This window comes from Fomitopsis serialis, assembly GCF_022376445.1.
Source record: "Fomitopsis serialis strain Sig1Antser10 chromosome Unknown B0H18scaffold_95, whole genome shotgun sequence".
Lineage (NCBI taxonomy): Eukaryota > Fungi > Basidiomycota > Agaricomycetes > Polyporales > Fomitopsidaceae > Fomitopsis > Fomitopsis serialis.
In genome coordinates this window covers 125,432-148,640 of record NW_025955055.1, presented here as the reverse complement: position 1 = coordinate 148,640, position 23,209 = coordinate 125,432, and the positions used below count along the sequence as shown (strand labels likewise).

General features: G+C 54.6%; 8 protein-coding genes across 8 annotated transcripts; 7 read left to right on the top strand and 1 right to left on the bottom strand.

The window, feature by feature from the left end:
• Positions 1-63: 63 nt before the first annotated feature.
• B0H18DRAFT_1200114 (alpha/beta-hydrolase) lies at positions 64-2,190 on the top strand (the record flags this gene model as incomplete). Its single annotated transcript, XM_048036112.1, has 9 exons — positions 64-286; positions 307-393; positions 459-616; positions 678-720; positions 782-810; positions 863-930; positions 990-1,249; positions 1,302-1,473; positions 1,535-2,190. The coding sequence occupies 9 exons, from the start codon at positions 64-66 to the stop codon at positions 1,698-1,700; spliced, it is 1,206 nt and encodes a 401-aa protein (XP_047888665.1). The 3' UTR covers positions 1,701-2,190.
• A 689-nt stretch (positions 2,191-2,879) lies between these two features.
• On the bottom strand, positions 2,880-4,689 carry B0H18DRAFT_1033080 (uncharacterized protein). Its single transcript, XM_048030152.1, has 3 exons — positions 4,595-4,689; positions 3,417-4,541; positions 2,880-3,349 (listed from the first exon to the last, which is right to left on the bottom strand). The coding sequence occupies exons 2-3, from the start codon at positions 4,476-4,478 to the stop codon at positions 3,014-3,016; spliced, it is 1,398 nt and encodes a 465-aa protein (XP_047888664.1). The 5' UTR covers positions 4,479-4,541; positions 4,595-4,689; the 3' UTR covers positions 2,880-3,013.
• A 498-nt stretch (positions 4,690-5,187) lies between these two features.
• Positions 5,188-6,660, top strand: B0H18DRAFT_1033079 (HAD-like domain-containing protein). Its single transcript, XM_048030151.1, has 3 exons — positions 5,188-5,560; positions 5,618-6,236; positions 6,290-6,660. The coding sequence occupies exons 1-3, from the start codon at positions 5,312-5,314 to the stop codon at positions 6,631-6,633; spliced, it is 1,212 nt and encodes a 403-aa protein (XP_047888663.1). The 5' UTR covers positions 5,188-5,311; the 3' UTR covers positions 6,634-6,660.
• A 1,644-nt stretch (positions 6,661-8,304) lies between these two features.
• Positions 8,305-10,257, top strand: B0H18DRAFT_1033069 (uncharacterized protein). The gene is made up of 4 exons (XM_048030150.1): positions 8,305-8,764; positions 8,821-9,085; positions 9,138-10,016; positions 10,086-10,257. Exons 1-3 carry the CDS (start codon positions 8,473-8,475, stop codon positions 10,003-10,005), a joined length of 1,425 nt encoding a protein of 474 aa, XP_047888662.1. The 5' UTR covers positions 8,305-8,472; the 3' UTR covers positions 10,006-10,016; positions 10,086-10,257.
• A 427-nt stretch (positions 10,258-10,684) lies between these two features.
• Positions 10,685-13,064, top strand: B0H18DRAFT_685913 (uncharacterized protein). Its single transcript, XM_048039173.1, has 3 exons — positions 10,685-11,324; positions 11,377-11,638; positions 11,687-13,064. The coding sequence occupies exons 1-3, from the start codon at positions 11,000-11,002 to the stop codon at positions 12,732-12,734; spliced, it is 1,635 nt and encodes a 544-aa protein (XP_047888661.1). The 5' UTR covers positions 10,685-10,999; the 3' UTR covers positions 12,735-13,064.
• A 3,438-nt stretch (positions 13,065-16,502) lies between these two features.
• On the top strand, positions 16,503-18,309 carry B0H18DRAFT_1033057 (uncharacterized protein). The gene is made up of 7 exons (XM_048030149.1): positions 16,503-16,711; positions 16,790-17,182; positions 17,235-17,492; positions 17,542-17,811; positions 17,864-17,933; positions 17,989-18,122; positions 18,288-18,309. The coding sequence occupies exons 2-5, from the start codon at positions 16,854-16,856 to the stop codon at positions 17,865-17,867; spliced, it is 861 nt and encodes a 286-aa protein (XP_047888660.1). The 5' UTR covers positions 16,503-16,711; positions 16,790-16,853; the 3' UTR covers positions 17,868-17,933; positions 17,989-18,122; positions 18,288-18,309.
• Positions 18,310-18,608: 299 nt separating this feature from the next.
• B0H18DRAFT_685809 (uncharacterized protein) lies at positions 18,609-20,750 on the top strand. Its single transcript, XM_048039172.1, has 3 exons — positions 18,609-19,127; positions 19,184-19,436; positions 19,498-20,750. The coding sequence occupies exons 1-3, from the start codon at positions 18,803-18,805 to the stop codon at positions 20,516-20,518; spliced, it is 1,599 nt and encodes a 532-aa protein (XP_047888659.1). The 5' UTR covers positions 18,609-18,802; the 3' UTR covers positions 20,519-20,750.
• Positions 20,751-21,728: 978 nt separating this feature from the next.
• B0H18DRAFT_685791 (uncharacterized protein) lies at positions 21,729-22,984 on the top strand. Its single transcript, XM_048039171.1, has 3 exons — positions 21,729-22,425; positions 22,481-22,733; positions 22,831-22,984. The coding sequence occupies exons 1-3, from the start codon at positions 22,095-22,097 to the stop codon at positions 22,895-22,897; spliced, it is 651 nt and encodes a 216-aa protein (XP_047888658.1). The 5' UTR covers positions 21,729-22,094; the 3' UTR covers positions 22,898-22,984.
• The last annotated feature ends 225 nt before the right edge of the window (positions 22,985-23,209 follow it).

The following is a 23,209-nucleotide window of genomic DNA, read 5'->3' as shown; positions in this document are numbered from 1 at the left end:
GGATGGCTATATAAAGGCTAAGACTGACTCTGTACAAGCACACCAGTCGCTCTCCTAAAGACCATGGCCGCTTCACTGGCAGAGCCACAGCTCTTCACCGTATCCGTTCCGGACGCTGACCTTGCGCTCTTGCGCCAGAAACTGGACTTGACACGCTTCCCGGACGAGCTGGACGACGCGGCGTGGAACTACGGCGTGCCGCTTGCGAATGTGAAGAGGCTCGTTGCGAGGTGGAAAGACGGGTATGACTGGCGCGCTGCAGAGGCTAGCATCAACGAGATCCCCAGTTCACGCGTGACGTCGAAGTGGAGGGCTTTGGCACGCTGAACGTCCATTACGTCCATCAGAAGAGCGAAGTGAAGAATGCGATTCCGCTACTGTTCTCGCACGGATGTATGTGACGTTACACGTATTGCGAGACACTGACTGCAAGGAGATCCTAAATGGTTGCTCGTCAGGGCCCGGTCACTTCCTCGAGGTCCAGAAGCTGCTCCCGCTGTTGACCTCCGCGTCACCAGATCACCCCAGCTTTCACGTCGTTGCCCCTAGTCTGCCGAACTTTGGCTTCTCTGAGGGTGTGAAGAAACAGGGATTCGCGATTGTTCAGTATGCTGAGGTACGTATCAAAGGGCCCGGTAAATGTAAACGTTTTCACTGACATATTCGCTATATTCCAGACATGTCACAAGCTCATGCTTGCTCTGGGCTACTCTGAATACGGTGCGCAGCCGTTTGCCTGTATCTCTCAAGTTCGATGCTGACAGCCCGGCGCTCGAATAAGTGGTGCAGGGAGGAGACTGGGGCTCACAAGTCGGCATCCTTCGTCCAACTGTTGTCATTTGAGCTGACTATACGTGATAAGGTCATCAGAACCATGGCAGCCAATTATGGCGTTAAAGCCGTGAAGGCATGGCATACAAACGATACTTCGTCCGTGCCTTCCTGCCTTGACTCGTTGCATCCTTGTACTTACCACTTTCGCTTTCTAGTTCGATCGGCCCACCATCGTTCTCGCGCTTCCCTCGGCTCTGGCTTCAGCATCTGCTCACACCCTATACCGAGGCCGAACGTGCACGCATCAAGCGCAATGAGTTGTTCATGCAGAAAGGACGGGGCTACAGCACCGAGCAGGGTACGCAGCCGCAGACCCTCGGGTACTCCCTCGCGGACTCGCCTGCGGGCTTGCTCGCGTGGATGTACGAGAAGCTCGTGCTCTGGTCGGATGACTATCCTTGGGAGGACGACGAGGGTGCGTTAACCCGCTCATACACAGCTGTGCGAAGCTAAATACCGATGGTCAGTCCTGACGTGGATCTCAATTTACTGGTTCTCTCGAGCGGGCCCTGCCGCCTCTGCAAGGATATACTATGAACAAGCGAAAGTGGTGGAGAATCCAAACCATAGCGCCCCGTGGTGTGCTGTTCCAGGAGGAATATCCTTCTTCCCCAAGGAGCTCCTTCGTCCACCTAAGACGTATGTGTTTCGCCCCCATCACCATCGTGTCATGAAGGACTGACGGCGGCACTGGGCACAGCTGGGCGCGTACAATGGGCAACATCGTGTTGGAGGTTGAACATGGGAGCGGAGGACATTTTGCTGCGCATGAGAAGCCCCATGAACTTGCGGCAGATCTACGCGCGCTGTTTGGCAAAGGCGGCCCTGCGTTCGGCGTGGTGCCCGGTAAGGTTGGCTACGACTGAGCCTTGCGTGCCTATGGTTCGCAAAGCACCTGGCATCTGTTGCATCCACTCAGCTATATACGGTGTTCGTCAATACACATTTGTGTCAGTTCCCTTCCTCCCGCCTCCCAATCATCGCAACACATCGACAGGATGACAATGTCGAATCCGCCTTGTCCGGGACACGGATCGCCCTTGCGCGGCGTGTGACCCATCCTATCCTTTCTAATGTAAGCCCAGCGATGCGTCCCCTCCATCTTGAACCCAAGCTTTGTCGCGACCCGAATAGAGGCTACGTTGTCCGAATGCGCACCCCACTGGACACGTCGCAAGCCAAGGCCCGGAGGGGACGCAGTCGGGAGCTCTAGGCAGTACTTGAGGAGGATCGCCGTTGCGTTCGATGCGATCTTCTTGCGCTGGAACTCGGGGAAAATGACCGCGTACCCGATCTCGGTGGTGAGTTGGGCCCTCGACGTGCGGATGAGGCCGATGAGGCCGGCGAAGCTGCCCCGCCGAATTTGGGATGCGAGTCGTCGGGCGTGGTCTTGTCCAGTATCGCGAACAGGACGCATTCGGGGTTCGAGCGGTACGCTCGCTCGAAGAACGCGAGGTTCTGTTCGAGAGTGGTGAACAAGATGGGGTAGTAGCGGAACAGGTCAGGGAAGGTGGGCCCGACGGCGTCCCATAAAAGGGCACCGTGCGCTCGGGGACGAACGGAGTTAGGCGCACGCGATCATTCTGGAGGAGTTGGAGGTCGAGGGGGAAGACATAGTTGATGTCATAAGGATCTGCGCCGTACAGATCTGACTCTGTGGGAGCAGGCAGAGGCGGGGGCGCTTGATAGAGGTTTGTGAAGGACATGCCAACTGCGAGAATATCCAGAGCATCCGGTCCTTCCGGTGTCCCGCTTTTATGGACATCACAGTCTATCACAGTTAGTATGCCCGCCGCATCGGTGCTTCACTCAGCCCGAGGGCCGCGACTCACCTACTTACTGGGGATACCTATGGTCCGACTAGTACTCCTGGCGCAGATGGCCGAGGTGACTGCATCACCCGCTGCTGGTGTCAGAGGAGTCGATCTATGAAACCGGCCAGCTTGTCCCGAGGCACCAGCCATATCTGCGGAGAGGTCATGGTCGCGAAATCATCAACACTCGCGCGCGCGCGCTCTCGACGCGCTATGTGACTGTAGCATGACGAAAATGTTACAATGAACGTGTTTCACTCATTACTATGTAGCGACACAGCACATATCTACTCAATGGATAGATTGTCAATTCTGCGGTTCGGACAGATCTACTAGCCCTACTGCCTCACGTTGGTCTTTGCGCGTCACCCGAGCGTTTTGCAAGATTGAATGAGCGGAACTAATCCCGGTGTATCCTTCTGGAAAACTCTGCTCAGCTGTGGGATGCCATCATCGGTCCTCGATGTCACATGGTACCAGTTGCAGAGCAAGGATCTCCAGTCTTGCCGATCTTGCACCTGTCCATGGAGGCTTTGTTGATAACCGTGGCGGTGTAGACCGATGAGTTCCATACACCGAGCGTGCGTCGCGATGTTCTCGGCGTGCGAACGGAGCTCGGCCCGCCTGTTGGTACATTTATGGGGAAGATCAACGATGACGGTGCGGACCTGTGTTTGGGCAAGGCAAGACGCAAGACGCAGCTAGAGAACAGCGCATGTCATCATCGCAACGCATGGGGTGAAGGAACCTGCAGGCCGCAGGACTCACCAGTGTGGCATCTACCCATCTGGCAACACCGCCCAACTCGGTCGGTAGCTCCAAATCGTGTGTCGCCAAGTGGAGAAATCGCAGACGAGGCAGTCGCACAGGCAGATAGTCCAGTATGCGGTCATTGAGGTGGCAGGTCAGCGCAACGGGCGAGCTATGCCCGAGCATCTCGAGATAGTCGGCGACGTTGTGCGGGGACAGAAATTGCTTATCCAGGCTGATATTGAGTTCGACGCAACGTACGTGGCACCGCAACGGGAGTGGACTCCTCGTCTGAACGAGATCCATCTCTGACCATTCGGCACAGGTGCCCGCAGTGTCGAGCAACATCCCACCCATGCGCAGTGTACGAAGGTTGGGGAACGCACGGCATATGAACTGCCAATGTTCACGCCTGATTTTCTCGTCCTGCAAGACGAGTTTGCGAACCCGGGGCCATACGGCATGGGGTTCTGTGTCCACCGCTAGAATATCGAGTGCGTCATAGAGCTCCAAGAAAGTCAGGCTCTGAACGAAGTTATGCAGGAATCGTGTCGGGCCTTGCGATGGCAGCCTGAAGACATTGACTGAGCATTGGACTGATCGCGGTTGGCTTTTCATACGCGAAAGTAACGCCACCCCTCTTGTAGACACGAAGTCGAAGCGAATGGTCTCGAGCGACTCCACGTCAGCGAGTGCATCCGCGAGTGTGGGACAACTGTCGAGGAAGCTATCGTCCGCATAATCCAAGACTATCCTACGCAAACCGGTCGCGTGTCGAATGACTTCTGCAAGGTGGTCGAAGATAGGCACGGCGGCTGGTCGATGGGGCCGGGGAAGGAGGGTCAGCGCTCTAAGACATCGAGCGCGGACCTTGGGATCGCCGAGCATATATTCGCAGAACTGCAAAATGTTCTGGCACTCGCGGGGGTCTTCCCAACGGAGGGTGATTTCGAATAAGTGCCGCCGCATCGCGGGCATATGTAGTGCGCGACAGGTGGTCATGAGCGGCAGGGCATCTCGCGATTCGACGTAGGACAGGATAGTTTCGATGACATCGAAGTTGAGGGATTGCAGAGACATCTAAAACTGGGATGAGGAACAAGGATGGCCATTGTCCCAGACATTGTGCGTACCGTAGTTGCGCTACAATCTCCAGATTGGCTTATACCGGCGAAGGCGGTATAGGATCGCTGTACCTTCTGAGAAACTTGGGCTTTCCAAGTGCCTTTGTTTCGCACAGTGTTGAGATTATTGGCAAGCCACCAGCGAGACTACTATGAGTGTGTAAGGCTGAACAAAGGTCAAAACAAGATCGACTCAGGCAGCGTGTGCCGCATTTCATGGCACGTGGAAAGGTCGCGTCGCGTCAGGTCGCGTCAGAGCGCCTCGGTTCGAGCGCGCTGAGCTTCAACTTGAAGTTGACTCGGATCGAGGTACCATTCCGATATTTGCCAGCAGCATTCAATTCTAGTTTGTTCCTTTACTCCCATTGTTTTCGTCTGAAGGATCACACACTCGAGAAGACACTAAGTAGTTCGACTCTCAAGATCTGTAACCGTGACGTCATTCCATAATCCTCGTCCGCATCCTCGGTAGTGGTACCTCGCGGAAGTTATTCTGATCTATCCTGAGGCCTGATCATACGCAATATACACCAGTAAGTAGCCAGGACCAAAGCAGTGGACCTCACGTCCTCCCTGGACAATGCTGACAACTAGTCAATATCATATTTCAGGGCGGCTGGCCCGCCGCCTCGCCATTCAGCGCGTCTCCATGACATGACTGGGGAGTGCGACTGTGAGACTCACAGGACGTTCGCGTTCGTTCTGACTCGGAGACCCTCAGGTCAATGCCCAAGATGGAGTGCCGCTCTCAATATGACCGCTCAGTTGTGAACAGAATGACATGATCCAATGGCCTTGCGAACGTTGGACTTAGCTGTCATCAGCCGCGCTCCATGTTCGCCGCCCTCAGTCAAGACTGAGATCTTTCCGCGGCTTAGGCACTATAAATGTCAGCTGTATCCTCCGGTACCCACAACTTCAATCGCTAGACGATCCTCTCCCCTTCACTTCACACTCATAGCCACTTCTATTGCTTTGCGAATCATGTCTTCTGCTGGCACGCAGACTTTCTTCGCCGATGCCGTTCTATTCGATATGGTGGGTGTCTGCTTTCCCTCGCTAGATGCCACGAGGACTCACCTGGCGTCTGCACAGGACGGTACGCTTACAGATTCCATCGCAGCGGTCGAAGCTGCATGGAGCAAGGTCGCGAAGGACATTGGGCAGGACCCAGCCTCTGTAATCGCCGCTACCCACGGCAAGCGTGCCATCGACAACCTTTCTCAGTTCAAGCCTTCCATCGAGGTTCACGAGATGGACGACGAGGTTCAGGCGTTCGAGGAATCGATCTTGTTCTTCGCCGACGCTTATGTGAAGCACGGCCCCGGCTCACGCCGCAACTCTCGTATCGCAACGCCCGTCGACTCCAGCGTGACTACACCAACCCTCTCGCGCGGCGGCTCCGAGGCGTCCTCCATCATGTCCTCCAGGTCGTCTTCGTCCGCCGGGGAAGCGATCGCCTCTCGCCCAGCCTTTCTTCAGCGGGTCAGTACGATTCTGGAGGTTGGTCAAGCCCTGCGTGAATCGGCCATCGAGGGGGGCATGTTCGACACCGAAGAAGGCAAGGAGAGTATGATCCACGCTCTGGAGGCCTGGCAGCAGGAGGCCGCCGCTGTCGACCGCTCGGTGCGCATCCTTCCCGGAGTGAAGGAAATGATTGCCTCTATCCCCGACGGCCGGTACGCAGTCGCGACGTCTGGTGCTAAGACTTACGGTGCGTTCTATTCTGTATGGCGGGCCCACTGATGTCTGACGAAACCCTTTCAGCCTACGGATGCATGACTCGCGTCGGGATTACCCCGCCTCCCGTCACCATCACCGCCGACGACAAGCGCTTGAAGGCTGGCAAGCCCGCGCCGGACCCTTTCCTGCTCGCCGCCGAATGCCTCGGCTTCGACGCCAAGAACTGCGTAGTCTTCGAGGACTCGCCTTCTGGGATCAAGGCGGGTGTTGCGTCTGGCGCCACCGTCGTCGCCGTCTGCACGTCGCATGAGCGCGAGAAGATCGAGAGCTGCGGCGCACATTACCTTGTCGAGAACATGGACCAGGTCAGGTGCGAGCCCGTGGAAGTCGATGGGCAGTTGAAGCTCAAGTTCATGGTCCTCGAGTAAGGCCGCCGTGCTGTGGAGTCGTGGCTATAGTACTGTACATGCACTAGAGTATTTACATCTGAATGAATCATGCCGTGGAGAATGAGTCTATAGATTGACTGACTTACGAAAAGCTCCGGTAGCCTCAGATTTCTGAAGTGAAGTAAATGTTGAGACTCACAGTATGCAACATCTCCCAAGCCTGCCGCCCTGCAGTGCCAGCGTAGTAACGTCAGCCAAACGAACTATTCCGGTAGTTGCGTCAACAAGTCCTATCAAGCCGCTTTTCGGCCTCGCTATACAGAAGATACGTTCATGCGCGAAAGATCGTTATTTAGACTGAGTTCTTTGCTGGAGAAGACGTTCAGGTGAGTGAACGAGCGCCGCTACTTACGTCGGACAAGTGTGGAGGAAGAGATCGGTTCGTCCGGGCCGGTCCGACGGCGGCCATGCTTGTTCAAACGTTCGGCGCCAGCGCTACAGTAACAGCTTCCACTGGCACAACGCGCTCACGACCATCCGTTAAGTTGAATAAAACTTGTCTGTCTCTGTACTCCCTAGTGCTGTGACTATTCCCAGTCATATACCCCTCCTCGCTCGCCAATGTTCACCAACGGTTCGGACGTCGGGACGCCTACGTACAGGAGTCGAAGGCGATAAGTGGACTGAGGCCTGAGGACTCACCGGCACCTCTTGCCGCGGCCTCGCTTCAAACGTTTGCAATACAGCACATGTGGCCATGGAGAAGCTGAGCTGAATAGTGCGGTTTGCTTCTCTTCACTCGAGGCTGAGGTATCTGACTCTACCGCCGTGCAGCTGGGATGATTATCTGACGCTCCGACGAGGTCGTGGGTGAGTCAGTGCAGCGAGTGGTCCACATACTTCTTACCAACCGTCTGCACATAGAATGTCCTCGGGTTCTCCTCCCATGGAATAGTTCTCAGCCATGAGGCGACTCGTTATCAGAGTTTCATATGGCTGTCCGAATTTGGTTTGATCTTGGTATCGCAAGGTCCGTCCAGTGGTTCGACCGACTCTGTGACAGGTACTGGGTTTCAACGGAGCATCGGTCGCTGCTAGCTTCCAATACGCAAACTTCTCTGGTGTGGCCCGTCGTCAGTTTCGTGCCTCAACGAGACTATGCTCTCGTACTTCCTTGTTTCTCATACTTCCTTGTTCATTGAGAACACTGCTGTTCTGCCCCTGCTTTGCGTGGCCGTCGTCCCCATCTATTCACTGACGGGCCGCGACTTGAATTGGTCTTTCGGTGCCGCACATTCATGCAAACCGCCTGTTTATGCCTGAACGAGAAGCACTCGCGTTCTATGTGAGAAAACCCTGCTGCCAAATTGGTGAGCCTTCACTTGGAAGCACATAACCTTCCTATCCTAACAAAGACTGTCCCAGCGCCATTCGAGTCCAATGTGAGTGAGCCTCATGCCTGACTGCCTCCGTTTACCCGTCACACTGTGACTCATCTGCGGACGTAGGTGATGGACACAGAAGAGAGATGGACCGCAGCCTTCATGGGCAACGTGCTCAGGAACGTCGTCGCGGAAGATCTAGGTTCAACATGAATCGACGCCTCCGAACGATCTTCTCATCTGGTGCTATTGAGGCCATACACAGCCAATGTAGACCACATGTATGTACTGTGAGTCTGTCGGATGACCACAGCCCTAGCCTGGCCGAACACGATGCCCGTCCGATCGGCCCTCTTGGGTTCACAGCGATAGCTCAGGCTATTCGTCCCGCACCGGGAGTACTGATATGTATTGCACTTGAGGAGACGCTGTTACGTCGCCCACTTGCACCTTCGACTGTGGTCTGACTGCGCAAGTCGCCCGCCGTCTGCAAGAGATGTCCTCCACGCTTCGCATTTTGAAACAAGTCACGATGCTGGCGATCACTGTGCTGCTTCTCATTTCGCATTGCAGCTTGGCGGCGTCCACGAACAGAACGATCGATGACTATTACGGCGATTCCGTAACAGGAAACAAACCGATCTACACCGAGGGCTGGCAGTATGGTCCGACCTGCTCGACGTGCACCATCACACCGTCCGTCGATGACCTGTTCGATCGCTCATGGCACGAAGCCACCGCCTTCGGAAATGATCCATTTCCCGAAAATGTCACGATCTCGTTCAATGGTTCGTTGCTATGCCAATTTTGCTGCATCGTGCCGCTGAGGAACTTCGTTCATCAGGTACTGCCGTTTGGGTATACTGCGTGGTTCCCAATTTCCTGAACCATAGTACCGGGGCTATCACGACTGTCAACGTCACTTTCGAGCTCGACGGCAAGAAGGACGGGTTCTATATACACGAGGCCGATGGCACCAATAATTCGTTCTACTACAATGTCACCGCCTATAGCAACATATCGCTGGAGGCTGGGGAGCATACGATTGTCATGACGCCACAGGGCGCAACTGGTGCGACATACATGGGATTCGACTGGGCACAATATACGTACGTCAACAGTCCCCTCTGAATGAAACCTCAATTTTGACGATTAGCGAAGCACCAATGAATCCTCAGGCTCTCCATTAATTCCGCAACCGAATGGTTCCTCGAGCACGACTTCCATGACCAGTAACCCCACAGGCCCCGGCATCCCAACACCAGCTCCAGACCGACACAGTCGCGTCGGCGCGATCATCGGCGGGGTCATCGGAGGAGTGATAGGCGTCCTGGCAATCGTCGCATTAGCCATCGGTCTGTTGTATCGGCGACGGAAACAGAGGAGGTCACCCCGAGTCGTTATCGAGCCGGACGGTGAAGGCATCCAGGAGGCCAAAACCATTGCTATCAGCCCCTTCACGTACTCCAGCTCAAGCCAAGTGGGTAGCTCCAACGACTCTGGGCAAGTTCTGAACGTCGTTCGTCCGAAAACCACCGGCTCCCCCGAGACGGACTCGCTCTCGCCGTCGGCCATGTCTACGTCGACTGCACCGCTCACGTCGCAGAACCGGAAGACAGAGACCCCATCGTCTGTGCTTCGCTCGGCGTCCGGGTCGACAGAGCCTCCATCCCCTCCTCCGAACTCGAGCCGGAGTTTCTCTATGTCCCCCACCAGCGGCTTTGACCGTGGCAGCTCGCCTCTCGGAGAGCTCTCCCGCCAGATACGGGAAATCGAGCAGACGGTGGCCGATTTGCGTCGACGGCAGTCGACGGATCACCGCGCGACCACGACCCTCATTGCTTCTACCCAGCCGAACGTGATAGGCAGTTCCCTGCGAGGTGACGAAGAACTCAGGCGGGAGATCGCGGCTTTGCAGGTAGAGGTTGAGAGACTTCGGGCGGAGCAAGCTACGCTCGTTCAAGAGGCTCCGCCAGCATATGAGCCTCGAGAAGAGGAAGAGGAAAGAGATGAACAACCATCAGAGTAGTAACGGTCCAGGTAAGCCGCAGTCGCTCGCCAAATCCCTAGTTTCGTCAGTATACCAGTGTCAACTGACATCGGTTCCAGACCCTCCCCCTAGATTTATGCCACACGATTTCAGTCAATTCTAAGACAGATGACCTGCTGCTCCAGGAAATACAGGCAGCGCATTGTAACGTCGAATTTCGAAATGAATGAACGTCCTTGCAAGTGCCTGTTCGACGATGTACGAGCTACACGACAAAGGAAATAGCACAGGACCGGGATTTGACGCCAAGAGGAACAACGGCTGCAGTGCCAGTCGTGTACGAGGCTTCTATTCGGCCCGCAAGCGCTCAGCTGGACAACGGAAAGCTATGTACCTCCCGCCCTTCAGCCTATCCACGCGCGCGGTTTGAGTGTCGGGCGATGCATGCAAAATATCACAGATCTGGGGCCATGATGCTTGAATGGTCTAGGTCACTGTCGGATTTAGTGAAGTTCGGTGCGTAGGATCCTCAACGTAATCATCGGTCTTCAATGGCCCCAGTGAAGATTCACGTTATGCACGGTCTCTCAAAAGCAGAACTCCGATTCGGCGGTGAGAGTCTAGACGTCCTACAAGCACAAACTTCAGGACATTACTTCGGCACGTGTCATCATTTCTCCGTAGGATCATTGACGGCGGATCTCATACTGATGTTTGTACTCAATTTGACTCACAGAGACGGCTATCCGGCACACGTCTGAAGGATGCTTGCACTGGCACGACGCAGAGGTCCGCGAACGAGGTGGCGCATACTCCGCAACCATTCCCCGTACAATTGAAAACGGACCACTCAGGATCATGCGGAACCTTTCTCAGCGTAATGAACAGGCTACTGTGAGTTGGGCAGTTGAACAGGGAAGCATCTACTTGATAGTTCGACTGATATTCTCGTGCCTTAAATGGTTTCTACAGCCCCTTCCGTCCCCCCCCCCTTCGTAATCTCTACGCAGCCAGCGTGCGCCCGCAGCAAACCATGTCGCCCCACCGCTCATTTTGTCGCTCTTTCTTATCTCATATGGGGATCCGACTCCTCACGTTCTCTCTGTTACTCGCGAACACAGTAGTGGACGTGCGAGCAACACCCACAACCCGGACAATCGATGACTACTATGGTGACTCTTCCACAGGGGCCATGCCCGTGTACACGAATACGTCCGATGCAGAATGGAATTATGGCCCGGATTGTCCTCCTTGCAGCCTGCGTCCGGACACAGACAAGGCCTTCAAGGGAAGCTGGCACGACACAACATTGTTGCCCAATGCCGCGGGTGCAAATGTCGTCTCCATGAGCTTCACTGGTACGGGCTCGCGTGGTTTTCAATGAGGTGTCTAATGTCTAATGGGGCATAGGTACTGAGGTCTGGGTATACTGCATCATGGCCCAGAAGGTCAACAGCACTGCTATTATCACAGCCACCGACATCGATATCGAACTCGACGGCGAGAAGGTCAAAACGTATGTCAACATCCCGACAAATTTGGACGCAACCACAGGCGATTTCTCCTACAATGTGACCGTGTACGACAACACGAACCTGACAAACATGGAGCACACTTTGAAGATGACTGTGCTAGCAGGGTCGTGGATAGCTTTCGACTATTTGCAGTACACGTGAGTGTAGAGAGGTTCAACGGGATTCAGTTCCTCATATTGTTTCAGATACGACTCCATTCAAGTTCCTGCCATGCCAGTGGGGCCAGCTACATCAGGGACCAGCTCATCATCCTCGAATTCCGAATCGAGCACTACATTCACTACATCAAGCAATGGGGATACAGTGACTACCAGTGCATCCTCGGTCAAACCAGCCAGTAGTCCGACGACGATCATCACCCCGGTGTCTGGCTTGCGAACAACGGTCACAAGCAGTGTGCTTGTGACCCCCTCTCCTCTCCCGTCCTTGACTTCTCCGGGAGGAATATCTGTCCCCCCCGACAACCCGACAAAGTCGCATCCATCTATTGCTGCCATCGTGGGCGCAGCAGCCGGAGGAGCTGCTGCAGTAGTGCTCCTGTCCATCATACTCTGTGTGTGTCGCAGACAGAGGTCGAAGAGAGTGGACCGCGATCGGAGGCTACTCGCCAGGGTCAGGACGTCGCCTGTGCGCACGGGAGAGGGAGCGTACCTAGCCGTAGGCAATCCTGCTTTTGCGACAAGTGAATGCTTGGATGTACACTGCACAGACATAACGTCACCTACCTTGAGCGTGGATGCCTTGTCGCGAAGCATGCAGCCAATCGCCGCACACACTCATTTCGACGACACCCCTGGCGACTTCACAACCTCCTATTCCCCCACAACCACCATAGACACTTCGTCGAGCAGTCACTTTGCACGAATTCGCACGGCACCTTCCGGCGGTCCTCTTCCAGGGCTTGAGGCCGAAACCCCGCAGCCGCAGCCCGAGCGGTACGGAGACACCGGACAGGCAACAGGAAGTGCCACCATAACGTACACAGCAGGCAACCCGCAATTGACGTACCAGCAGATCATCGAATCACAGCATGCAATATCTACCACGGTGGACGTATCTGACACGCCCATAGCGCCACCGATCCAGTACGACGTCTCCGCGTTACAGAGACAGATCGGGGCACTGCAAAGGCAGGTGAATGATATGAGCTTGCGGGCAGACCGTGTTTCCCTTGACACGGACATAAAGGCTCCCCCACCGGCCTACGAGGAAGCGGGGGATCGGGAAGGATGACATGCACAATGTGGCGTAGCATGGGCAGCAAAGTTCTATCTTGTCCTTGAATCTTCCTGTTTACACACAAGGCGACCTTCGATCATTAGGTATCCCCTAAGTAGGATGTCTGTGACTAGTCGAATGAGTACTGTACCAGCTGGCGGGACGTCGACGTAATACCTCACTCGACTGTAGTAATACGTATACGTGCTAGGTTCGCGCACGCCGTGCGGACGTACGTACTGCGTCGTCAATGCGCAAGTTGGATGAACGGTGCAAATATCATACGGGACGCTTCTGGTTGATCTCCGTGCCTGGAACCTACACCGTTCAACACATCGACACGCTCATCTACCTGTCTAAGCGGGTCAACTCTGTGTCACTGCTGAATGTACATAAACACATTCCAGTGTCGACGCAGTAGCATGGCGATTTCTGTGACGAAGAGAACACAACTTGAACGAGATGCTAGGTCAAGTTGACAGTTGGTTGGCAGGCGCCTTGATGGACGTACCGCGGCATTACAGCACAGCAATTGAGTGGGAATAGACCTGTTCAGTATCCTTTCCCGGGGCCACTTCGTCCTGCAGAGTCCGTCTGTCATTTTCATAATTTCTTCTCCCCAGGCTTTCATATCGGCGCGGCAGCATAATCTTCGTTCTTTTATGACTTTGCCTTCACTGCCTAACAGTCTAAAATCTGTGATTGCTTTATTGCTCTTCGTGGCAACTGGTGCACGGGCCATTGGCACGACGACGAACGGGACGATTGACGACTTCTACGGCGATTCCGCCACCGGTGCAATACCTTTATACTCGGATGGCTGGAACTACGGTCCCCAGTGCTCAGGTTGCTTCATTCAGCCAGCAATAGGCGAGACCTTCGACCAGTCCTGGCACGATGTTACCGTATCGCCGACCGACCCCGCGCCAAAGACTGTGACACTCTCATTTAACGGTGTGTCAAGAACGCGCAGAGTCTCTGACATGCTCACGTGACCGATGCGTCTGGACTTGACACGCTCCGAGTCGTTGACGCGTCTTGACGTCAACGCATCTTCGCTCCGTACCTCCACCATCACACCATCCTCAGCTATGGGCAAAAGAAAAGAATAGGGTTCCGCTAGTACCGCTAGTAAGTCTACACATTTCATCAACAAATTAGCACCGGCGGCTTAGCAATCAGAACCTCCGAGCAAGGAAAAGGACAAGAGGAAGAAGAAACAGCAACCTGAGGCTCCACCAAGCGACCCCGACTCCTCAGAAGATGAGCAGTCTCGCCCATCGAAGCGTCACAAAAACTCTGCATCCTCAACCTCGGGCCAGCAAGAGTTCTCTCCCGCGCTGCTGGTCCTAGGCTGAGCTAGCGCTAGAACAGCAACAGCAAGTCTTGCCTCAGCCGTCGTCGACTACCGAGGCCGTGCCAGCGACAAACGTACCAGAGGCCATAAGTCAGCAAAACACCAACCACGAAATCGACCTCAGCGATCAAGGACCTTGAATTGAAGACGAGGGACTGGCTAAATTGTGCGTAACGGCGCATATATGCGCCATAGCAGGCGTACTCTACGAATGCTATGACACATATATGCACATTATATCAGCTCTATCGGTGGCAGACTGCACTGCCTAACACCGTTTTTCAGCACCAAATGGGAGCTCAAGCACTGGCTCGGCGTCTTTCAGAGGATACTCGTGGCTTGCCCGTGGATCACGCCTCTCCTGCTGCGTCTGGAGAAACACCCTGCTGACGTATCATCTGTGGTGCTCTTCGTGGGTACAAATAACTCTTTCCACTAATGGCTTACTCCCTTTTCTTGTATAGGTTGATCGAGCGGTGGCGAGCGCACGCACGGATCCGGGATGACATCGCACGTCTCAAACAGGAGGTTCTCCTAGTGGCACCTCCTTCGAGTGGAAAGTATCGACGCTCCAGATCCCCGCCTGGCAAAGACGGAGCGCGGCTGGCGCTGCCCTGGGACAGCTCGGATGTTGTGTCCGCGCAGTGCTCGGGATGACTTTGATGCCAATCCCGAGGGGTATGTTGTCCGTTGCTCATGCTCAACATTACTCATCACATGCCTTTCAGATTTTGTGCCGAAGTTCACAACAATCAGCGAGTTATTGACCACGACAACTGGCCGACCCTCGCCTATAGCGAGACAGAGTACGACAAGAACAACCTAGACTATGGCCTTCTGTGATCAGCTTTTCTGCTCAAGGTAAGTTCTGTCAGTTGCGTCATCAATCTTCTCACTAACAGTATGGCAGGAAGGCTCTCGGAATCAAGGTGCCAGGCCGCCGAACGTCAACCACAGAGATTCCACGAGTTGGCCCCTCCTCGGTCTCATGCCTGCAAGAGCAATGTGCAGCTCATCTTCGCCGTCGTCCCTCAGCTGGAGCTGGCACTGGTGAGGCGTGAACGTCGTTCTCTAAATGCGTGAACACCGGTACGGTACGTGGTTCATCACCGATTCATCACATAGTATATTTGCTTATACAGGTCGATACTCGGTGCCAACAGTTTCCACCCACTCTGTTCGTTGTGATTTCCTTCGATTTGCTCCGAGTCGCCCGTCCACCATGCGTTCACTGAAGAACTTCTTTTTAGAACTTCTTTTTCCTCGCTCACCTGTCGAACCTTTCCTTCGCTCAGCCCACGAGGTCACTCCGGCTGTTGAAGCTCTGGCACTGTTCCTCTCACCTCACAAGCCTGACTTGGGCTCCTCCACTGTAATGACATCTTCCGTGTTCCGTGTCTTGATGCTTTATTGTACAGCATGTTCAAAAAGATAAATCAATGTGTTTTGTGCTATCATCCTGGCTGGAATGGTGGTGATCAGTGAGCAGCCGCGGGGAAGATGGCGTCGCCTTGGGTAGCACAGTCTTGCTGTTGCCGGGTCGAGATTAGTGCTGTTGAAAGTATTGACAAGCTCTTGGCCGATGATCACAATGGGTATGTCTGCGATAGTCTGGATCATATCTGAGATAATCTGACAACTATCTGCTGGCCAAGGTTATCGCCGCATTGGGTCACCTTCGGTGTCGCGACATGGCACGCCAACCTGGTTTAGTGCAAGAATATGAGCGACAATTGGTGCGTCATACCGACTAGTATTGCAAGTAAGACGAGCATTACTATTCCAGTTCATTACAGATCTGTCTGATGCACTTTTGGCGATTCGGATGACCCGCTGCTCCAGGAAATACAGGCAGCGCATTGTAACGTCGAATTTCGAAATGAATGAACATCCTTGCAAGTGCCTGTTCGACGATGTACGAGCTACATGACAAAGGAATTAGCGCAGGACCGGGATTTGACGCCAAGATGAACAACGGCTGCAGTGCCAGTCGTCTACGAGGCTTCCATTCGGCCCGCCAGCGCTCGGCTGGACAACGGAAAGCTATGTACCTCCCGCCCTTTGGCAGTCTATCCACGCGCGCGCTGTTTGAGTGTCGGGCGATGCACAGATCTGGGGCCATGATGCTTGAATGGTCTAGGTCACTGTCGGATTTAGTGAAGTTCGGTGCGTAGGATTCTCAACGTGATCATTGGTCTTCAATGGTCCCAGTGAGGATTCACGTTATGCGTGGACTATCAAAAGCAGAACTCCGATTCGGCGGTGAGACGTCCTGGAAGAACTCACTTCAGGACATCACTTCGGCACTTGTCACGAGTTGTCCGTAGGATCATTGACGGCGGCTGATGTTTCCTCACACAGAGAGCTGTCCGGCACACATCTGACAGATGCTTGCACTGGCACGACACACAGGTCCGCGAATGAGGTTGCGCATACTACGGCCTCCGAGTAACGCTTCTTGTCAATTGATCGACACTTTGTAGGCTGACATCTGTAGCGCAGGACAGAGCAATGTGAAACCGACGCCCCGTCGTACACATCATATGTACCCCGAAACCACCCCCCGTACAACTGAAAATGGACCAGTCCTAAATCAGGATCATGCGGACTACCTCTCGGCGTCATGATCCAGCTACTGTGAGTTGGGCAAATGAACAGTGAAGCATCTACTTGATAGTTCTACTGATATTCTCGTGCCTTAAATGGTTTCTACAGCCCCTTCCCGGCTGTCCCCCCTCGTAATCTCTGCTTAGCCAGCGTGCGCCCCGTAGCACCCCATGTCTCTCCACCGCTCGTTTTGTCGCTCTTTCTCATCTCATATGAGGATCCGACTCTTCACGCTCTCTCTGTTACTCGCGAACACAGTCGTGGACGTGCGAGCAACGCCCACAAACCGGACGATCGATGATCACTATGGTGACTCTTTCACAGGGGCCCTGCCCTTGTACACCAATTTGCCCGGTTGGGAATGGAATTATGGCCCGGAATGTCCTGCTTGCACCCTGCAACTGGACAAGGCGAAGGTCTTCATGGGAAGCTGGCATGACACGACATTGTTGCCCAATGCCGTGGGTGCAAACGTTGTCTCTATGAGCTTCACTGGTACGAGCTCGTGTAGTATTCAATGAGGTGTCTAATGTCTGATGGGGCATAGGTACCGAGGTCTGGGTATACTGCGTTATGGCCCAGAAGGTCAGCAGCACTGCTATCATCACCATCACCGACATCGATATCGAACTCGACGGCGAGAAGGTCAAAACGTATGTCAACACCCCGACAAATCAGGACGCAACAGCAAGCGATTTCTCCTACAATGTGACCGTGTACAGCAATACGAACCTGACAAACACGGAGCACACTTTGAACATGACTGTGCTAGCAGGGTCGTGGATAGCATTCGATTATCTGCAGTACACGTGAGTGTGTCGGAGGTATAACGGGATTCAGTTCCTCATATTGACTTAGATACGACGACATTGGAGAGATTCCTGTCGTGGGGCCAACTACCTCAGGGTCCAGCTCATCACCCTCGAATTCCGAATCGCGCACTACATCCAGCAATATCAGTACATCCTCGGTCAAACCAAGCAGTAGCTCGGCGACGACAAAGTCGCATCCATCTATTGCTGCCATCGTGGGCGCAGCAGCCGGAGGAGCTGCTGCAGTAGTGCTCCTGTCCATCATACTCTGTGTGTGTCGCAGACAGAGGTCGAAGAGAGTGGACCGCGATCGGAGCTTACCCGCCAGGGTCAGGACGTCGCCTGTGCGCGCGGGAGAGGGAGCGTACCTAGCCGTAGGCGATCCTGCTTTTGCGGCAAGCGAAAGCCTGGACGTACACTGCACGGACGTAACACCACCTACGTTGAGCCGCTTGAGCGTGGACACCTTGTCGCGAAGTTTGCAGCCACTCACCGCACACACTCATTTCGACGACACCCCTGGCATTTTCACAACAACCCGTTCCCCCACAACCACCATAGGCATTTCGTCCATCAGTCACTTCGCACGAATTTGCACGGCACCTTCCGGTGGTCCTCTTCCAGGGCCTGAGTCCGAGCCCCCGCAGCCGCAGCCCGAGCGATACGGAGACACCGGACAGGCCATGCCGCACAGAGGAAGTGCCATCATAACGAACACAGCAGGCAACCCACAATTGACGTACCAGCAGAACATTGTATCACAGCATGCAATATCTACCACGGTGGACGTACCTGACACGCCCATAGCGCCACCGATCCAGTACGACGTCTCCGCGTTACAGAGACAGATCGGGGCACTGCAAAGGCAGGTGAACAATATGGGCTTGCAAGCAGACCGTGTTTCCCTTGATACGGACATAAAGGCTCCCCCACCGGCCTACGAGGAAGTGGGTGACCTTCAATAGGTATCCCCTGAGTAGGATGTCTGTGACTAGTCGAATGAGTACTGTACCAGCTGGCGGGTCGTCGACGTATTACCTCATTCGACTGTAGTAACGACGGTATTGGCGTCACTAAATGGCCCGTAATACTCACGCTCGCTGTCTACATGCTGGGTTCGTGCACGTGCGGACTTGGATGATGAGTGCAATACATTACGGGACCCTTGATCGATCCTTGATGGACGTACCGCGGCATTACAGCACAGCAATTGAGTGGGAATAGACCTGTTCAGTATCCTTTCGACCCGGGGCCACTTCGTCCTGCAGAGTCCGTCTGTCATTTTCATTTCTTCTCCCCAGGCTTTCATGTCGGCGCGGCAGCATAATCTTCGTTCTTTTATGACTTTGCCTTCACTGCCTAACAGTCTAAAATCTGTGATTGCTTTATTGCTCTTCGTGGCAACTGGTGCACGGGCCATTGGCACGACGACGAACAGGACGATTGATGACTTCTACGGCGATTCCGCCACCGGTGCAATACCTTTATACTCGGATGGCTGGAACTACGGTCCCCAGTGCTCAGGTTGCTTCATTCAGCCAGCAATAGGCGAGACCTTCGACCAGTCCTGGCACGATGTTACCGCATCGCCGACCGACCCCGCGCCAAAGACTGTGACACTCTCATTTAATGGTGTGTCAAGAATCAGCTCACCTTTTCCGCCTTCTGACTAGTTGTATCTCAATCAGGTACTGCGATCTGGGTCTACGGGGTTGTGCCCAATTATGTCGAATATGCAACAACGTTGGTCAATGTCAGTTTCGAGTTAGATGGGAAGGTGGTGGGCTTGTACACGCACGCACCCTCAGCGTCGGTCGGCTACATATACAATGTCACCCTCTACAGCAACACGGCAATAGCGAATGGGCAGCACACGCTGGTGATGACGCCTCAGCGTGAATCAAACTCGTCATATTTGGCGTTCGATTGGGCACAATACACGTACGTTGTCCATTGTTCTGCGCAGACAAGCTCAGGCTCAGTCTTCATCAATCTCCCATAGGTTTGAAGACGTTGTTTCGAGCTCATCTTCCGCAACTACGCAAGTCGCGTCAACTGCTCGGGCTGGAACAACCAGCTCCCAGACTACCATGCCTTCCCCTTCTGGTTCCTCAGTGACCGCTTCAGTATCCTTATCATCCAGTCGCACACCCTTCGGGGCCATCGCAGGCGGGGTTATCGGCGGACTCGGCCTGCTCGCAATTATCGCCCTCGTTTTCTTCTGGCATCGTCGATACAGGCATAGTGGTGCGGACAAGATAAGGATTGTCCGTAGCGGTGAGGGACGTGGATGTATTGAACCTGCTGCGGAACATGACCCTTTCGTGGATCCGTTCATGAGCCAGGTCAACGCCGCTCCCGCGACCACTGGCGCGCCTCGGGACTGCTCGCCGTCGTCCTTTGTCATGTCGACCAATTCGGCTCCTACGACCGCGACGTTCCTCCACGTCGCCAACGCGCCGTCGACCATCGTCTCCGAGTCCGACGTTGGCTCGAATCCATCCGCTTCTTCGTCCGAAACGCAGTCCGCGGCAGCAAGTGGGGGGACCCACAGGAAAGAAGGCTCGTCGACGAGCCTGTGGGCCCTCCCAGTAGACACGCCTTCCGGCTCTCGAGACGTGCTGCCTTCGTCGAACACGCCCACCAATACCGCTGCCGCTACGGAATCTCCCGTATCCGTTGCTTCGAAAAGCGCCCGCCGTCCGAAGAGACGGGGCACAAAAGCGACCATGCAGCGCGAGGAGCTCTCGCGCCAGATGCGCGACATAGAGACCGCCGTCGCGGACCTGCGGCGGCGCCAGTCTTCTCAGTCGGCCCAGACAGCTTTGTCGTCTACGTCGCTGGGGGACGACCCTGTGCCGCCCCTTCCGGGGAGCCCGCCTCCCGAGCACGACGACTCGGAACTGAGGAGGCAAATTGAGGCACTGCAGTTGGAGGTGGAGAGGCTGAGGGCGGAGCAAGATGTTTTGCTGCGCGAACCACCACCTGCGTATGAATATGAGCAGGAGGACGGGGAGAGTTGACGGTGTTAGTTTCATTCATGGAATATGGATTATCTTGTATTTACAATTGCTTGGCGGAGTCGACCTACTGTCGATATGTATGCCATTCAAGCAACGGCCGCCGGAGCAAACGGAAGGCATACGGATAGCTCAAGTAGGGGGGGTGCTCTGTAGCAACCTGAATGCCACAGGTTCGAGGCATATCCTTCCGGTCGAACTTCTTCGCCGTCGGCCGCCGTCTGCCATCTGGTAATCCTGCCGTCGAGTCAGTATGGTTCAATAGATCGCTGGTACATTGAAAAGTGTATGCCTCGCTCTACCTGCAGAATCTCGAGTGATATCTGAGTTGACGATCGGTGCCCTACATAGAGTGCGGAAGTATCGGGTTGGGTTGGGTTGTGCAGACACCACTCCGCTGAGATCTCACCCGTAAAAGTCGTGAACTTGACGGATCACCCGAGGCAGAAATGGAAAAGTGAGAATAGATGGTGGGTTCTGAGTGTCGTGAATCGGTAGCAGCGGTAGCAATCAGATGGAAAGCGCAGAGCAGGCGCAGAACCACGGAGGCGAGCGCGAGAGAGACAGAGTCCAGCCAGCATGATATCAGTACGAGGTCGCCTCGATTTGATATACTGGTCCCCGGTAGGCAGACCCTAAACACGACCTTGTTGAGTGGGGACTCGGAGGGCTGTCGTTTCTAAGACACTTAGGCTAACTTACGCTATTAGTAAGTGGTTCGACAATGACTCGAGAAGGTACTCACCTTGTCCTTGGTCATCGACAAGGGAACATGTTTTCGTTCGACTACGGGGTCGACGGTGTAGACTCGGAGGGGCTGTTTCGCGCCTTGACGCTCATGAAGAGTATCATCCTCGGTTTGGCCCTTGCCTAGATATCTCTCGCTCACCTCTAGATGGCTCTGGCCGATATGAGGAGCGTGCGTGGACCTTATCAGTTGACACAAAATTGACGGATATAAGACCTGGAGCACACTCGGTATCCGCTAGCCGTGGCGACGTCTTGAGGTGAGAGCTCGGTGCAGTGCGAGGCGGCTTGGAGGATCCGAGGAATACGGACCGGCCCGGGGTCAATTGGCGGCCGCAAAGAGAAATCAGTTCTGGAACCACGTCACGGTTCAGCGATTGCCTCGCCTCGAATTATGTTGGGTCGGAATTCTTACCGTGTTCAATGCATGACGACCACTGGCATGAGACTTCGTTCGAACTAAGAGGCCAGTATGATGCTGCCGTGACTCGTTCGCAGCGCGTTCCTAATTGTTGGATTAATCTGTAATAAGGATAATCATTATTACCTCCTGATGTGTGGCTTTATAGGGCCTTCTGTGTGGGATTAGAATACTACTTACGTGTCAGAGTGCGCAGATCTTTGGACCTTCTAGCCTTGATGTAGAACAAGTTGACAGTTGGTCGGCAGGCACAAGCGTGTATGATGGACGTACGGCGCTATTACGAGAAGCAGCACAGCATCTGAGTGAGGGATAGACCTGCTCAGTATCCTTTCCGGCGCCGCTCCGCCTTGCACAGTTCGTCTGTCTTCCTCTTTTCATCTGGTCTGTCCAGGCTTGCATGCCTGTTTCATGCGAGCGCGCCAGGATCGTCTTCTCTCATTGATGGCTTTGTCTTCACCTAGTAACGCTTTGAAATCTTTGATTGTTGTATTGTTCTTGATTTTGACCGGTGCACGGGCCGCTCAGGCTAGCACGCCGACGAACAGGACGATTGACGACTACTACGGCGATTCCGCCACCGGTGTAACACCGACATACTCGACTGGCTGGAACTACGGTCCTGGGTGCTCAGTTTGCCTCATCCAGCCAGTACCAGGCGAGACATTCGACCAGTCGTGGCACGATGTTACGGCATCGCCGACCGACCCCGCGCCAAAGATTATAACACTCTCCTTCACCGGTACGTCATGAGTCAGTTCACCTCTTCCTCTTCCTGACTGACGATCGTTCAACAGGCACTGCAGTCTGGGTCTACGGGGTTGTGCCAAATTATGTCGCATCTGCAACGACGTTTGTCAATGTCAGCTTCGAGTTAGATGGGGAGTCGGTGGGCTTGTATACGCACGCGCCTTCACAGTCGACCGACTACATGTACAACGTCACCCTCTACAGCAACACGGCACTGGCGAATGGACAGCACACGCTGGTGATGACGCCTCAGCGTGAATCAAGCCCGTCATATTTGGCGTTCGATTGGGCACAATACACGTACGTTATCCGTCGTTCTGCGCAGATACGCCCCTCAGGCTCGGTCCTCCATAGATTTGAAGATGTCGTTTCGAGCTCATCTTCCGCAACTACGCAGGCTACGTCAACTGCTGGAACGACCAGCTCTCAGGCTACCGTACCTTCCCCTTCTGGTCCCTCAGTGACCACTTCAGTATCCTTATCGTCCAAACGCACACCCGTAGGGGCCATCGTAGGCGGGGTTGTCGGCGGACTCGGCCTGTTCGCAATTATCGCCCTCGTGATCTACTGGCATCGTCGCTACAGGCGCAGTGGTGCGGACAAGATCAAGATCGTCCGTGGCGGTGAGGACGGACGCTCATGGCTTGGACCTGCTGGCGAATATGACCCTTTCGTGGATCCATCCATGAGCCAGGTCACTCCCGCTTCCACAACTGGTGCGCATCTGGACTGCTCGAGGTCTCCTACGACCGCGGGGTTTCTTCACGTTGCCAACG

Excerpts from the sequence above, each read along its gene's own strand:
- B0H18DRAFT_1033079 (XM_048030151.1), top strand. The coding sequence starts at position 5,312 with ATGGCCTTGCGAACGTTGGACTTAGCTGTCATCAGCCGCGCTCCATGT. Across the intron at positions 5,561-5,617 it reads ATGCCGTTCTATTCGATATG|GACGGTACGCTTACAGATTC; the intron begins GTGGGTGTCTGC and ends GCGTCTGCACAG. Across the intron at positions 6,237-6,289 it reads GTCTGGTGCTAAGACTTACG|CCTACGGATGCATGACTCGC; the intron begins GTGCGTTCTATT and ends AAACCCTTTCAG.
- B0H18DRAFT_1033080 (XM_048030152.1), bottom strand. The coding sequence starts at position 4,478 with ATGTCTCTGCAATCCCTCAACTTCGATGTCATCGAAACTATCCTGTCC. Across the intron at positions 3,350-3,416 it reads GATGGGTAGATGCCACACTG|CTGCGTCTTGCGTCTTGCCT; the intron begins GTGAGTCCTGCG and ends GCTGTTCTCTAG.
- B0H18DRAFT_1033069 (XM_048030150.1), top strand. The coding sequence starts at position 8,473 with ATGTCCTCCACGCTTCGCATTTTGAAACAAGTCACGATGCTGGCGATC. Across the intron at positions 8,765-8,820 it reads TGTCACGATCTCGTTCAATG|GTACTGCCGTTTGGGTATAC; the intron begins GTTCGTTGCTAT and ends TTCGTTCATCAG. Across the intron at positions 9,086-9,137 it reads TTCGACTGGGCACAATATAC|CACCAATGAATCCTCAGGCT; the intron begins GTACGTCAACAG and ends CGATTAGCGAAG.
- B0H18DRAFT_1033057 (XM_048030149.1), top strand. The coding sequence starts at position 16,854 with ATGTCTCTCCACCGCTCGTTTTGTCGCTCTTTCTCATCTCATATGAGG. Across the intron at positions 17,183-17,234 it reads TCTATGAGCTTCACTGGTAC|CGAGGTCTGGGTATACTGCG; the intron begins GAGCTCGTGTAG and ends GGGCATAGGTAC. Across the intron at positions 17,493-17,541 it reads TTCGATTATCTGCAGTACAC|ATACGACGACATTGGAGAGA; the intron begins GTGAGTGTGTCG and ends ATATTGACTTAG.
- B0H18DRAFT_685791 (XM_048039171.1), top strand. The coding sequence starts at position 22,095 with ATGCGAGCGCGCCAGGATCGTCTTCTCTCATTGATGGCTTTGTCTTCA. Across the intron at positions 22,426-22,480 it reads TATAACACTCTCCTTCACCG|GCACTGCAGTCTGGGTCTAC; the intron begins GTACGTCATGAG and ends ATCGTTCAACAG. Across the intron at positions 22,734-22,830 it reads TTCGATTGGGCACAATACAC|GCTACGTCAACTGCTGGAAC; the intron begins GTACGTTATCCG and ends GCAACTACGCAG.
- B0H18DRAFT_685913 (XM_048039173.1), top strand. The coding sequence starts at position 11,000 with ATGTCGCCCCACCGCTCATTTTGTCGCTCTTTCTTATCTCATATGGGG. Across the intron at positions 11,325-11,376 it reads CGTCTCCATGAGCTTCACTG|GTACTGAGGTCTGGGTATAC; the intron begins GTACGGGCTCGC and ends AATGGGGCATAG. Across the intron at positions 11,639-11,686 it reads TTCGACTATTTGCAGTACAC|ATACGACTCCATTCAAGTTC; the intron begins GTGAGTGTAGAG and ends ATATTGTTTCAG.
- B0H18DRAFT_685809 (XM_048039172.1), top strand. The coding sequence starts at position 18,803 with ATGTCGGCGCGGCAGCATAATCTTCGTTCTTTTATGACTTTGCCTTCA. Across the intron at positions 19,128-19,183 it reads TGTGACACTCTCATTTAATG|GTACTGCGATCTGGGTCTAC; the intron begins GTGTGTCAAGAA and ends TATCTCAATCAG. Across the intron at positions 19,437-19,497 it reads TTCGATTGGGCACAATACAC|GTTTGAAGACGTTGTTTCGA; the intron begins GTACGTTGTCCA and ends AATCTCCCATAG.